General features: G+C 41.4%; 2 protein-coding genes across 6 annotated transcripts in view; both read right to left on the reverse strand.

Annotated features, from left to right (window-relative positions):
* col18a1a (collagen type XVIII alpha 1 chain a) overlaps nucleotides 1-15,935 on the reverse strand; it is a 109,252-nt gene that overhangs the window by 37,156 nt on the left and 56,161 nt on the right. For 3 of the 5 annotated variants that reach the window (XM_084544373.1, XM_084544372.1, XM_084544371.1), the window contains exons 1-3: nucleotides 14,998-15,702; nucleotides 7,472-8,013; nucleotides 4,865-4,948 (exon numbers count right to left, since the gene is read on the reverse strand). In XM_084544373.1, the coding sequence (XP_084400499.1) occupies nucleotides 4,865-4,948; nucleotides 7,472-8,013; nucleotides 14,998-15,334 (963 nt within the window). In that variant the 5' untranslated portion in view covers nucleotides 15,335-15,702. Of the gene's footprint in view, nucleotides 1-4,864; nucleotides 4,949-7,471; nucleotides 8,014-14,997; nucleotides 15,703-15,935 lie in introns of those variants that run through there. The other 2 variants (XM_084544375.1, XM_084544374.1) reach the window with 2 other exon arrangements.
* LOC311488725 (uncharacterized protein) lies at nucleotides 12,839-14,971 on the reverse strand (the record flags this gene model as incomplete). The annotated part of the gene is made up of 2 exons (XM_084545576.1): nucleotides 12,839-12,864; nucleotides 13,819-14,971. The coding sequence occupies 2 exons, from the start codon at nucleotides 14,969-14,971 to the stop codon at nucleotides 12,839-12,841; spliced, it is 1,179 nt and encodes a 392-aa protein (XP_084401702.1).

The following is a 15,935-nucleotide window of genomic DNA, read 5'->3' on the forward strand; positions in this document are numbered from 1 at the left end:
AGAGAAAAATAGGAAGAAAACCCCGGACCAGAACTTCAAGTCATTCTGGGGGATGGCAGAGGAAGGGATTTAGCCTTTCACCATATCGCGGCCCAGCTAAGCCAGGTTGGTGGCATCAACAGAACAGCGTGGAGTGAAAGAATACGAGTGCGACAGCGCGAGAGGAAATTGTAGATAAAAAAGGAAAGGTCACGTCACCAGTATGGAAATATTTTGGTTATTTTAAGTCAGACAAGAGTCAGACCGATGATATTATTAATTGGCTTAATTGGCATATTAATTGGCTCTTGTTGTCTCTCTTGATAGTGTAAGAGTCGGTTAAGTTTCGTTTATCTGCCGGCCGAGTGAGTGGCTGCTTACTCTCGGTTGAGTAGGGATCCACGAGCAGGGATCCACGAGCAGCGGTTATGAGTCGGTTAAGTTTCGTTTCTCTGCGTAATACGTAGGCCCTATTGTGCGTAAGGGAGTGAGTGGCTGAGTGCCTTAGTTTGCTAGTGGTCAAGTCGGGTAGTACGTTTTGTTTCTCTGCCGAGTGAGATGTAAGATGTTTGAATGGTGCCGTTTATTGATTATCAATTAAACGTGGTAGGACTCAACTGAGTCTTTTTTCCCGCCGCTACTGAATATTAATTAAAATGAATGAAAATTAATTGAATATGTCATCAATTTTAAAAAAAAAATTCAAGTGACGGGTAAAAATGGGTTATAACGGGATTTTTATGACCCTGTCAGTCAAAATGACAGACAACGAAAAAGTCTAGCGCAACGTCTGATCAAGAGGTACACGGCAGCAGTGATACGACAAAACATCAAAACGATATAAAGAAATAACGGATGCAGTGGCGTATCATTTAGCGAAGGACATGCTCCCGCCCAGCACAGTTGAGAAGTCTGGGTAGAATAGGTTAAAAAAAACGAATCAATAATTAAAGATATCAACTGATATGAAACACTTATATCGTGATACATTTTTCAGCCATATAGCCCAGCCCTAGTTTAATTACGATATCTCGTAACAAATTTGTCTGGGGCTGATGGAGTATAAACTTCCCATTATCCAGAAGAGAGCAGGGCTGACCTAAATTCTTATGTTTTCCTGTGAGGGTGGCAGATCAAGGCTCTTTTAGAGTACTGCAGAACATAGACGTATTTTTGTGTCTTTTTTGTTTCTACTTCCTGCTTCTCTTTCACCCATGAAACTTTGGCTGAAATTTCACCAAAGACGAGTCATACAAATGTTTCTATCTCCGAACCGCCTCCATTTCCTCGATATGTTCTATCTGTATTTATCCAAAACAATCAATTCAATAATTGCGGAGATGGAGAAGCAGCCGGAAATATGCTATCATCAGTTGGACCAATCACAGCTTTTGCGGTCTGTGACGCCACGGCACATAGTTACATTTCTGGGGAGGTGCACGTCAGCTACAGCACTAGGGTCTGCGCTGTCACCGTAGTCTAAACCACCTATCATACAGAGAGAAAGAAACTTCCAACTATGGATGTATTAAGAGAGCAGGATATGGTCCCCACTAAGCCACACTACCAATTTTTCCTTCAACTGCAGACAGGGTCAATTTGTAATCTGTCCATTGTGACTGTTTTTTCTGTCCACGGACCATTCATGTTTGTAAAACCACCATAACAATAAAAAGTGTTGTGGTTGTGTGAGAAGATGTGGGTGAGGCTTCCAGGGAAAACACTGATGTGCGGTGGCTCTTGCACTAGGAGAGCAAATTTCATTCTAGTGAGAGTGTGTTTCACTTTCAGTGTGTTTTCAAGTTTTTCTAAATACATCCACAGATACAACATGGTGGATGGACAGTGCTTTTTTAATGTAATCAGTATTACTACTACTGGTTACTACTGTAAATAGTGTTGTAGTCGTGTTAAGCTAAGTATATGGACATGACCAGTGACTGGCACTTACAGTACAGCAGATAAATACAAAGTTTAATCCTAATACTTTTATTCTTAAATTATTGGTTCTACAAAGACTTGCAGGCCAACGCTGCTGTGATTGGACAATGGCTGTTTTGAGAAGAGAGTTTGCTAATAGCCAATGAGACGGAAATGTATTTTCGCTCTCTTCATAAAGTATCTTTTATCTTTCTAGCATAAAGTATTTAGTAGTAAGTAGGGGTGTAACAACGACGAGTCCGACTACAGGAAGGAGGTAGAACACCTGGAGGGTTGGTGCAGAGAAAACAACCTCTGCATCAAGTGAAGAAGACCAAGGAGATGATCGTGGACTTCAGAAGGGACAGACATCTCCCACCTCCCCTGCACATCGGAGGGTCTGCGGTGGAAGTGGTCTCCTGCTACAGGTACCTGGGCGTCCACATCACGGACGACCTCACCTGGAGCACCAACACTTCCTGCCTGATTAGGAAGGCACACCAGCGCCTCTATTTTCTCAGGAGGTTGAGGCACGCCGGACGCCGGGTAGTGGAGAGCGTCCTGTGCTCCTGCATCACTGTGTGGCACAGCAGCTCCTCTGCAGCAGAGAAGAAGGCTCTGCAGAAGGTGGTGAAAGCTGCACAGAAGACTGTGGGACACAGTCTATCCAACACCATGGACATTTACACCTCCAGATGCAGGAAAAGGGCCACCTGCATCAGGGAAGACCCCACTCACCCCGCACACACACTGTTTGTCCCACTCCCCTCAGGCAGGAGGCTACGGAGCAGGACCACGAGACTGAGGAACAGCTTCTTCCCGGAGGCTGTGAGACTGTTGAATGCTGAAAGACCTCCGTAGCCCCCGTTCCCCCCTCCAACAGCCACCCGCGGACACATCTGCACAGATTGCAGTTGGTTTTTGCATTTGTCACTTTAATTCCATTTGCACAGTACCTCAATGGTACAGGACTGAATACCACTGGTCATTCATTGCAGTTAAATTTTAGTGTTGATACTTTTACCGCCTATATTTATACACACCTCGCTATTTTGTACAATACTTGGAAAGCTAATTTTATTCTATATTCTATATTTATACTTTTTTTACTTATGGCTTGAATCGGGACCAGAGAAACCAATTTCGTTCCTTCCCATGTACCAACATGTGTCGTAAGCAGGGGCGCCGCTAGGGATTTTGGGCCCCATGAAAAGAATCTTTACAGGGCCCCCCAACACAGCGGCGAAATTTTTTGACGCTATTTTACATACAATTATGCATTTTAATGGTATTTTTGACTATCATTACCATATTTGTGAAAGAAGAACAACATGACAGTTGACATGTACAGTAGGGGAAGAACTGAGCATTCTGAATACAATGGAATTCATTTTGATTCATTTATTTGCTGCAACACTGATTCTTAAATTGGAAATAAACTCTTCCATGAAAAAATAGCAATTATAATCAGTGGAGAGAAAAAAATCTCAGCAAAAACAAAAACACCATCAAAATACAAAATGGCCATATATGATTTCTCATCATTTAAGTAGAACTTAATATATGAAAGAATGGCAAATATATAACGTTGCCGACTGAGTCAAGCTTCCTTTTGCAACCTTTCAATCACTGGTCCTTGCTCAACTTTTCTCACCAAAAGCCCAATGCCGAGCCTTCTCAAGTGCAAAATCACTTATCAGGTCTTTGAAGTCCAGCTTTCTAGCCAACTGACTCTCAAATGACAGCATGGCAAGACTGCATAGTCTTTCCTGAGACATTGTGGGCCTCAAATAGTTTTTTATCATTTTTAGTTTACTGAACGCTCTCTCACCACCAGCAACAGTAACTGGCGGCTTGCCCGCTGTGGCGCTGTGTGACAAACCGCCGGTGCGCTACCTGCAGCTGATCCAGTCGGACTGAACCATTTTACATAAATAGAGGGGGGGAGGGGGGGTCCCTGCAGGCGTTGATGTTGCCAAAACAAATAAAGTTATTGTTACCAGGACATTGAAAATAAAACATTTGTGATTATATGTTAGTTAATAACTTAGTGTCATTATTTTTTCTGTATTATAATTTTATCATCATTAGGGGCCTCTCTGGGCCCCCCTCAATCATGGGCCCCTAGAATCCGTCTCCTTTACCCCCCCTTTTCGGCGCCCCAGGTCGTAAGAATCCTTGAATCCTTGAATCCTTGAAAGTATTTAGTAGTAAGTAGGGGTGTAAAGGTATTTGTATTTCTCCCGCGGTGTCACGTTACCGGAGTCTCGGTTCAGTGCATGCAGTCACATGGTGAATACCTCTGAGTGAGTAGCCTATTAAAAAAAAGAAAAAGTCAAGTCCTCACTTCAATCCAGGTGGCAGTAATGAGCCTAAAAGTTGCCAGTAAACGTTATTAGCCTACAGGAGAAGAAAAACAGACGAAGAAGAAAAGATGTTTCGTGACGGTGCGGTAAATCGGTGGAACCACATCAAACATGCTAACGCACATAAGACGGCATCACCCTGATATATCTGTCACTGGTGCAAGGTAAAAAAACGTGTGTGCAGCAAGTTAGTTTAGTTAGTTTCTTATAATGAGGTTAACGTGGTTGCCAGTTGCTACCTGACTACCTTATTTTACCCCTACAAGAAATTGTGCTTTTTCTTTTCCTCTGTATGAACAAAATGAATGAATGGTATGAGAATCCTCCTAATGCATTTGTTTTATGTTTTATTCTATTTTTTACTTTTATTTTTTACTTTATAACAGGTGGTTTTTAGTTTCAGTCAATTGATGTCTGTTCAAAATAAATGAAAAAAGCCAGTTTTATACATGAGTGAGTTTTTGTTGCCCCTTTCCCGTCGTACCGAACTATACCAAACCGTGACGCCCACACTGAGGTACGTACCGAACCATGACTTGTGTGTACCGTTACACCACTAGTGGTAAGTTATCTTCAAAATATAATTAGGTGTCACTCACCATGTCTGAGTCATCTTCATCTTCCTCACATTGCCTCTCGGCAGCACGGGGGTCTCCCACCACCCTCAGCTCACCAATCACACCCTGTTGCAGAACAAGTAAATGGTGTTTTGATGTTCAGTGATACATATAATCATGTCGTACCAGCGCTTGTTCTCACACACGCACACACAGAAGATGTATCACTTGAAACATATGGATGCTTATCTCCGATCTTGCTGCTAGTGCTTTGCGGAAGTCCCACTTTCCACAAAATTAAAGGCGCTATTGATGTCTCCAGTTTAAGCCTGTGAAGTGCCACTATCTCTGCTTCAAACGCATGATCTGTTCCCACACAGGATACTCACAGACAGCATGAATGCCATTTTCCTGCTTATCAAAGGACCATTAGCTGTGTGAGTAGTGGTGGTATCTCTGCTGTTGTTTGAAACTGTCCTCTTCAGGACATGTTTATGTCCTGAGAAAAAAAAAATTAAATAGATTTTTGATGGGAACTTTTTAACCATGACTTTTAATGGCTGCATTTAAGTTGCACAACTGTTTTGCACAATGTTTAGCTGACATGTTGTAGTCTTTCTTTCCTTAAACTGCTTTAGCTCTTCTCAATAAATGTATTCATGAGAACTAGTCTCACTGCAGTATGGTTCCAATAGTGATGGATAATTAGAAATTGGCCTGTTTTAGAATTGAAAGTCCAACTTAAAATTTCAAAATTTAAATATTTACATTTTTAAAGAAGCTTGCCAAGTCTCGATTTGATTAGGAATATTAAAATCACAAGACCTCATCAGCTAGGCTCAACTAATAACACATGACCAACAAGTCCTGAAATAAAATAAAAAACATTGTTAGAATTTCTTATTTAAATGAGCAGTTATTTATTGCAATTCAAGTGGTGCAAGTCCAATGAATACCCTGAAATGGTACAAAGGTAAGTACTGAACAGCCAGAGGTTAAAAAAAAGGTTTGGTTACCCAAAACTGAAAAATAATGTACATTTCAGAATTATACAAAAAGGCCTCTTTCAGGGAACACAAAGTGGGTTAACAATTTAAAGCTGTTCTGCAGCAATGAAGGTTGAATCAGCCTTGAAAACTGGTGCTACTAATTCCTACAGGTGTTCCAACTTTTCTTGGTTACTTACAACCCCCTCTGTCTGCATAAAAGCAGTGTTGGAACACACTGTGGCACCAGACCCTCATGAGCATCAGGTGAACAGTATTGTACTACAGAAAGTAGTGTGTTGCTACAAAAATGGTGAGAAAAAGGCAATTAACAATGGAAGAGAGACAGACCATCATAACACTTAAAATGTAGGTCTTTCCTACAGGGAAATTGCAAAGAAAGTCAAGGTGTCAGTGAGTACAGTTTTCTTCACCATCAAAAGGCAGAAACTGGGGGAAACTCTGACAGGAAGAGGTCTGGCAGACCCAAAGCCACAACTGAATCAGAGGACAAGTTTCTGAGAGTTAACAGCTTGCGTGATAGGCAGCTCACAGGACAACAGCTTCAAGCACAGCTTAATAGTGGTCGTAGTAAGCAAGTCTCAGTTTCAACTGTGAGGGGAAGACTTCAAGCTGCAGGTTTGACAGGACGAGTTGCAGCAAGAAAGCCATTGCTAAGATGTCAGAATAAGACAAAGAGGCTCGCCTGGGCCATGAAACACCGCGAGACTGGATGAAGGTATAATGGGCTGATGAATCAAAATTTCAAATCTTTGGTTCATCACGCAGGATCTTTGTACGCCATTGAATAGGCGAGAGGATGGTTCCACAGTGTGTGACATCAACTGTCAAACATGGAGGAGGAAGTGTGATGGTCTGGGGCTGTTTTGCTGGGTCCAGGGTCGGTGACTTGTACAGAGTGAGAGGCACCCTGAACCAAAACGGCTACTACTGCATTCTGCAGCGCCATGCAATACCCTCTGGTATGTGCCTAGTTGGTCAGAGGTTCATCCTACAGCAAGATAATGACCCAAAACACAAGTCCAAGCTATGCCAGAACTACCTCAGGAAAAAAGGACCAACCCTCCATGTCTGACCGTGCAATCTCGTTATATGATATTTGTATAATATAATGACAAATAAAGGCTCTTTATATTTATCTATATCTTTATCTTTTTAAAAAACAAGATGGTAAGCTTGAAAACATGGAGTGGCCAGCACAGTCTCCAGACTTAAACCCTATCGAGCTGGTTTGTGATGAACTGGACAGAAGAGTGAAAGCAAAGCAACCTACAAGTGCCACACATTTATGGGAACTTCTGCAGCAGACTTGGGAAGAACTTTCTGAAGAATATTTGATTTCTATTGTATAAAGATGCCACAAGTGTGTTCAAAACACAAAAAATGCCAAGGGGCGAACACTTTTGCAAGGCACTGTATAATATGATTAATAAATTAGCTTTTCCCATAGTTTGAATCTATGAGAACTTGTTTTTGCCATTTTGCTTTTTTAAATTTTCATTTGTGATTTGATTTAATTTAAACGAGTCAATTATATAAAATAGGCGGCACAGTGGCGAGGTGGTTAGCACTGATCCTTCACTGATGCCTATGTTATACTGTATATTGTTTGGTTCAAAACAGTAAAAGGGTCTATACACACCAGAAACTTCTCAGGATCAGCCCCTCCAGCTTGCCCGACAAAGACCCCAGCACCTCTCTCCAACTCCATCTCATCTGGTGACCTTTCGATGCGCATCTCCTGAGGGTCCGTGTCACAGTTGAGGTAGAATATTACCCTGTCATCCATCACGGCAATGGCAAAACGGGTCCAGGTGTCTCTCATGGATGGCACAAGAAACCTGGCTGCTTCGTAGGACTGCTGTGAGTCAGGCTCTGTATAGTACAAGATGACATTCTGGTTGCTGCCCTGCACGGCTAATAGTTTAACACCCACATACATGATCTGCTGCGAGGCATCTGTGACAGAAAAGATGACGCCGCCCTTGTCAGAGGTGGGTTTCAGGTTGAAGATGAGGGCAAAGTTTCGGTAGAATGGGTTCGGCAGGTGGGCACGTGCCAGCTGGCCCGTGTTGGCATTTGGGCCAAAGACGTAAGCAGGGGTGTTGTCTGGTCCATAGACTTGGGTGATTTCAGTTGGAGGAGGATCTCCAATCAGTTGCAGCAGAGAAACTCCACTTTCTTCTGGAGGGTGAGAGAAACAAGGTGTCAGGCCATTATATGTATAAAACAGTGGAGGTTAGAAGGGAGGGTATTATGGCAGAGTACAGTGTTAGACCAGGAGCTATTTGACTGTCGGTGGATGACCAAATGTGAATGTTTCTGATGGATGTAGGTAGAACTCAGTGGTTCCTAAAGTGGGGGGCGCGACCCCTAGGGGGGGCGCAGGGCGCGGATGGAATTAGAGGGTGACAATTTTTCGGGACTCCCGCGGGTCACGGTATTCCCGCGGGAGTCCAGCGGTACGGGAGTCAGTTTCACTGTTGGTAACGTGATAGGGACGGGATAGAGCAAATAATCAACGGGAGCGGGCGGGAGCAGGACGGAGCTAGAGATTAAATTAAGAAATGATGCTGCAATGCGGAGAATGCACCCAGCTTTAGATAACAACATAGGGAGCAGGACGGGATTTGGGAGTCTGATTTTGCGGGACAGGATTTTTTGGGGAGGCAGTCATTTCAGTATTTTCTTATGTACCAAAGGGGGGCCCAGCAGAGAAAGTTTGGGAACCACTGGTATAACTGAAGCTACTTGCAAAAGATTGTTGCATAGCAGATCGTATGTTTCTTTCTAAAGTGATGTAAAAAGGATTACTAACTGCTTCCAACAAACTATGAGCTTTTTTGAGCTTTTTTTGAGCTTGAGAAAGCATCTCTTCTTGAGAGACTACAAACAAACAAGACCAAAATATGGAGAGGGTTGTTATATCTACCCCAAACATCTACACAAAACGCAAAGCATGTGGCATATGAGAGTAAGAAAAACGATCACTTTAGCACATACTGTAAAACCTAGAACAAGAGTTGCTGACATCAAACTTCTACTTGGGCGTGGCTGTAGCTCAGTAGATATAGCAGGTTGTCCACAAATCACAAACAAAGTGTCCTTGAGCAAGACACTGAACTCAGATTACTTTCTACACTGAAGGAAGAACTAATCTGAGTACTTCCTAGTTAAATATCAGTCTATTTTTGTCGGTTTTCACAAATTAAAGTTTGATCCACTACCACAGACTGGTGAGCAGATTGTTGTTTATGCATTCCTGAAGAGACACAAAGAAGATACATTCTTCCAATTAGTGACACCTGGCAAATGTCACTGCTGAAGGGCACAAAGGGACCAACAACTGGGCCTCCAGCATATCTCTGCTCACTCTTCCATCACCCTGGGTGACTCTGGCAAGGTCAGTGCATAGTAATTAAAAAAAGAATGCAAGGAACACAAAAAGCAATGTGTGTTCATACACATGCAGGGCGGACATTGGTTTTGTTTTTCCTCTTATTAAACCTTTCTTTTTTTGTTCAAAATTAATGTTTCTTTGTGTCTAAAGAGAAATCACAAAAATTACTGTTTTTGAAAAACATGTGGCGTAGTTTGGGGGCTTTGAAGAAATGGTTTGGTTTACCACCTGGGGACTAATGAGTGAGCTCTATTGCTCGGTTCAAAGCCTCCCCACTGCCCTGAGTGCACAAGATCAGTGAGGTTAGCAGCTGGCTTTGCTGAGAGAAAAACACACAAGGTGTTTGGCTGAACCCAAGGCCCTGCTTTCTGCTGCACAACCATAAACATGCTGTTTCAGGACTATAGATGCTTTCATATCAGTTTAAGCATACAGAGAACCCAGTCAGGCTGTAAAACAACATCACTACAAATACATTCCACTATGGAGTTCCTGTCTGCCCCAATCAGAAAAAAACATTCATCAGTAAGTGGATTATACAGCTATGCACTAATTTAATCATATTCAGGTCAGGTCAAATTTCAAACAAAAAATACCAAATCTGGAAAACTAAGTAACTACTTTTTTGCCTTGTATTAGTTGACTGTGCTCATTATCATACTTATGTTAAAGTTGTTTAGAGTCCACATTCAAATAGGACATCTGTCTAAAATCACTGGATCCAACCTTGATAAACCTTTGCGGCCAAATGTTGACCTGACCACAAAGCAGGTATTTCATACCTAAATTAGACAAAGTTCATCATGAAATGACACAATGACTCTGGGTTCAGAAATTCCTGACTGCAGCATAGATAAAAGTTAATGATAAACTGTCATTTGCACCAGGAAAACCAGATATTTACCCTGATAAAGTCACAATGCGAGACCTCGAGGATCCTGTCAGTGGACCTGTGCAAACCCGTCTGAACCGGGCTTTTTCTTTTGTGTAAATCTCTGCTGAAGCAGCGCTGGAAAAAGCAAAACCTTGTCTACTAATTGTATTGTATGTGTGACATCAAACCATTTTATAATTTGGATGCTGAAGCTGCCCTGAGCTGTCCTTAAAGAAGAAATACTCCATAACTGAGTACGTATTGCAAACTTTTTTAGTAAATAAAGGTATGATGATTTTTCTCTGACTGTTTGTATGTTTGTACTTTACAATGTCTATACTGGCTGAAGTTCACTTCCTTGTAAGAAAAAGCAGAAATCATCATGAAAATGATTTGATTTGTGTGCCCATCTGTAATTGTTTGGAATGTGAGGCGTATCTCTCAAACTGATTAACATTCCTCTGCAGAGCAGGGAAGGATTCAGCTTTACTGTCCTCTATCTCCACAATCACTGCAATTCAAACATCTGATTTTCTGACGCCTTTACCAAATAAACAGCAGCCATCCTTGTTGGAATGCGCATTCATACCAGCTCTCTAAAACCTTCATTAGTGAAACATCTCACTTATTACTCATCGCTCACACCGACCAGATGTGCACTCCTTTGAGCTATGTTTAGAAGTTACCCCCACAAAAAAAGAGACAAAACCAGACAATGTTCACTTATTATACACAAATAGAAAAGTATGCTGGTGTATTTGTGTCAGATGCCAATTTGGGGCTGTAAATGTAAATAGACTATTTAATTAGCAGATCTGAAGCTGGTATAAAAGGTTTGATTTGTTTTAGGCTTCCAAAAGAATAATTTTCTGAAACTCAATGTGCCTGCATTGCAAGCAATGGACCAGCCTGTTATTCCCTGTTAGAGATTAAAAAAAAACAAAAAAAAAAACATTAGCATTTTAAGGGCAATGTCAGTTCAGGTTTTCCAAATAGCCTTTGTTAAACACTAACAGCTTCAAGGTCAGTTGGGCATAGAAAAAGACTGTTGATGAATGGAATGGTGCTGGATTTATGCTGCTACTTTGTCTTGTCAAGAAGAACCAGGACTGGGAAGGCAGCTCTTTTTCATTTCCCAACATTCCAGAATGGGGTACCAGACTGTTGATAAAGCTGATTATATACAGTATGAGACTGTTTACACAACTCTGGGAAGAACTGGATCTTGTATGATCCATGGGGAAACACTTGAACATCTTGACTGACAGAAAAGCAGTTTCATTTTTGATCACCATTTAAAACATCCCTTGAGGCCTGCTGACAAGGCCAATAATCTCTCCCCCCCTCTCTTCAAAAAGCTGCTCAGTGGTCTAACCCTGCATTTAAAGTGTCAGGGTTGAACTTTGAAAGCATGAAAATCACAATTACAACCCCACGAGTGTGTAAAGAAATGTCACAATACTCATGCATTTGTAGCATGTTTGTAGTGCTTTTCAGACAAGTGGTTTAAAAGTTAATTCAGTAAGGCTTATTTCATCATTGTATGATCTTTCATTGCTCCAATGAATGTCTGCCTGCTTTCAAGACTGAACTGATTTGTTTGCTCACAGTGTTATATCAAGTACTGGATGGTGGTCATTTTAAATACAGCAGGAGGTAAATAATAATTATAACTTTTACTTATGAGAATGTAAGCACTGATATTGACAGGTACACTATGTTGTGCTCACTGCAGCACTTTATAATAACTTTATATAAGATATAGAAGCATGATTTCCGTCAGCATAAAATCTATGGTGACATATGCATATATGTGGAAATATTATGGCTCTATAGACAACAGGTGTGTGCTTTCTGTGAAACACTGGTACACATTTGCATTTTCTTTAACATAATGCCTAGAATGCCCACAAGTAAAAAGCACAGAACAGTCTAGGAAGGACACTGGCTGACTTAAGTCTCTTAAAGCACATGAAATAAATTGGGTCTAGCACAAGCTTTTTCAATTTGCTCTTTTGGGACTGACTACAATGATATTTTTCAAGTTGTCTTGTAAGTAAAGAGCGTTTGCAGCAATACACCCATTTCCATATACTGTTATGTTAAATATGTTTTTTGTAACTCCATATGAAAATAGTTCTGTGGTAGTCACAGAGTCACAGTGGATATGTTTCTAAATGGGTTTAGTGCACATCCAACGTGCTGAGACAGCACCTCTCTCCTTGATTAACTGTTAAAAACCTTGGGCCATTATCCAGCTTGAATCGTCTAAGTACTTCTGTTGTGCATTTTGGAACACAGCCTTGTCACTTCCAGTTTTGTACTAGTGCAACAGAAACCAGAGGGGGCAATGAGATTCTGGCAGCAAACAAGTCAGACCACACTGTGCCCAACATTGGAACCCTCCCGAGAGCCAAGTCAAAATGATTCCCTGTGAAGCAGCACAGTGACGGACTGGAGCCAGCTCTGGGCCTTCCTGTCATGAGATCCAATATCAATCTTACCTCAGTGGAAACATGGTGTTACAAATCACTGTCAGACCACCAAGGGGGTGTATGACCACCTAAAAAGAAACTTAATGTATCACCAAGAGAGCAACATACATGTGTTAATAGAAGAGAATTATCCTACATCTTGTATAAACCACATTTATGGCTACTGACCGGATTTTACAAACCAAACAGCCTAAACTGACAGAGAGTAATGGGGTCTCTCAGCATACATAAATGCAACCTCTAGACTGTCATTGGTCCAAACTGAGCTTGGGAGCAGAAAAAGAGAACAGATTTTCTCACAGATTTAACGATGACTGATACATAACTGGGAATCCCGGCTGTTCTCATGAATCAGTACTCACTATAAACAACTGCCAATTTTTTCCCATACTTTTTTTTAGGCACCAGGGACACATTGCACATATTAGTGTTGAGAGAACACTCGAAAGGACACTGGCCCAGTTAATCCTTAGGAATATGTCAATTACTTGAAACTATTTATTGTAATTTGTATTTGTAACTTTGTTGAAATGTATGTAACCCCACAGCTCTAAACACTACTCTTCAATAGAGTCATTTTAAAAGCTAGTTTACTGTTCTAGTATTCAACATGCCATATTCAGTGAATCTTTTAATTAAATTAAATGAAATCTGTGGTATGCACAGCAAGAAAAGTCACAAATTGAAGGTAATTTATGGTGATTGCATTCACCTTTTGCTCTCTTAGTCCAGCAGTTAGGAATGCTAGGCCGTACAAATGTACATCTTACTGAAAACCACTGATGCAAACATGACTACTTCCCAAAATGCATGACAAATATTGTGTCCATTCTTGAAAAGACAAATGCACATCATGCGGCCTGCCAGCCACTCACTGTTAAAAAAAGAGAATGCAATCCAGAGGACAAGGGAAACAGAAACATGCAACAAGATAAACACTATAATGTGCTGGTGCCATATGTGTTACATGGCAGCTGGTAGCAGACAAACAAATTTAAAATGAAGCATGCTTATTCTTCTTCTAAATGCACAGCCAAACAACTTGCATGGGAACCAATACATTGTTAATCTCTGTGACTCAGTGCTGGCAGGGAAACAAGCAAATTATTTGGGTAGATACTGGATATTTGGTGAAAACACTAGACAAACTGGGAGTAGGGATTTTCAAAACTGGTTCAAAATGAATCCAAAAATAGGATTTATTTTGAACCAGTGATTACCTTTCTGGTTACTAACTGACAAGCACTGATACCCATCATCCTCTTCATCCGGCAGAGTGTGGCACTCCACAGGGAGTTGTCCCTCATCCAGGAGCGTCCAGCAACTGTCACGCAAGACTTCGCAGAAACTCCGGCAGGGTAACATTGGTAGCGGGACCAGAGAGCTGCACTTTGGTAACAAGAGAAGGCAAAAAAACCACTCCAAACTGTGGTGGCAGTGTGACCTTAACAGCCATGCCCACTCATTCAGTAGTTCATGGATTTCCTTCACATCGCTGTGGTTGAAGAAATTGGGTATGGCAACCTTTTCCCCAAACACAGAGGAGCAAAAAGGAAGAGCAGTATCTAGCAACAAGCATTGTGGGAATTCAACATCCACTGCTGGTTTAGCTACTTCTGTGTGTTTTTCAGTTGTCACCTGGCTACCTAGAGCTGTGTGGCTAAATAAAGTTGCTTGACTTGGCTCTAGTTCACTTACTAAAGTTTGAGTAGCATAGTAAATATTACCCGTTATTTTGGTTTCTACATCCTGCCTTATTCCTAATGTTTGACTGGACACTTGAGATTGGGTTGCCTTGCTGGCAAATAAAGCTTGACTAGTCTGCAACACCGGGTTTGGTAAAAGTTCCTGTCTCGCAGTAAATTCAGCAGCTGGTAACTGAGAAACTTTCTCTTCATGGTTATCTTGAGACACCTCAGTGTGTATAAATGTGTCCCCTACAATTTGGGTTTTTAAATCTTCTGGGCTTTTATGAAAATGCCTTGTGAAATTAAAGTTTTTAGCATTCCGACTATAGCTACCGTTTCTGTCACTTTTAGTGTTGTTGGGAGTTTCAAGAGAAGAATCTAAACTGTGCTCTGATTTTATGCTACCAAGATTATGGCCCTCTTCTGCCGTATTATTCACTTTTAGGTGATTTGTTTGGGATACCTCACCACCTCCACTATCTAACTCCCCAGGATCAGCAGACATTACTTCTCCTTGTTGGATCTCCTGTCTTTCAAGTCCTGATTTCCAACGGGTTTCAGTTCCTGGTAAAAATCCTGATTCAGACCTGGCTCCAGTGTCTGATGCTAATTCACGTTCATGCCAAGATCGAAGTCTTGATATATTTCCTGTAAAACTCAAATGATTAGATTCTCTAGAAACCATATTCTTTAGGGAAAATGTCTCATTACCAGGTTTACTTATGTGTGACGACATCCCTGCGGTGCTCTTTTCTAATGCATGTTCATTCTCTGGCTGTGCCATGGGCATTAGAGTGGTCAGCTGAAGAGTCGCAGTAGTCTGCACAACGCTTTGAATCCCGTGTCCTTCATCAATGATATCGGGTCCAACCATTTTAACAGTCTCTGGTGGTGGTTCTCCACTACCTGCTGGACTTCCAGACCCCTCCTGTTCCACTGTTGGGGCCAAAGTTGTAGTACCAGTCCAGGACCAGAACCAAGCATCAGAGTAGACCACCCAATAAGCGAGCAACAACAAAACTCCACACTGGATCCTCATCATAGCCATAATATCAAGTCCACTCGCTCTGTCAGGGTCCCAGAGTGAACTGTGACATGTCCACACAGCCACTAATCTCCATACACACTTTCCCCCAGCTCTGTTTCCACGCTCCACTAGAAAGAGAAGAGAAGTGAAGAGGAGTGCCTCATTCAAAACAGTGAAGGGGGAGAGCAGGAGGAGACTGTTGAACGCATTGGCTGCCCTGGCAATATTTATTCTCCTAACTCCTCCTTCTCCTTTTGTTATAGCAGTACAAAGCAATCTGTCCTGCTGACTGATACCTTAGAATTACAGCAGTCTTACTTTTCAGCGTACAATACTGAGGCTTTCAGTGTTTTACAGAGAGGGGGAATTTATTCCTCTTGACTTCTTCTCTTTGTTAAAACATGATAATAAGAAAACTATAGGTATGGGCTTAAGAAACTGCAATGGATGAATTTAGAATTTATTTAACAAAACCAATTTAATTATATACTGTGTTAAAGGGTTAAAAGAGCTGTGCTAAATGGATTAAATGAGTTTCACTACAATGCAAACCATTTACTGAACAAATAATTGTTATTGAACTTTCTGGCATATTTAAATACATTTTAACAACTCTATAATA

This window comes from Chelon labrosus, assembly GCF_963514085.1.
Source record: "Chelon labrosus genome assembly, chromosome: 5".
NCBI classification, from domain to species: domain Eukaryota; kingdom Metazoa; phylum Chordata; class Actinopteri; order Mugiliformes; family Mugilidae; genus Chelon; species Chelon labrosus.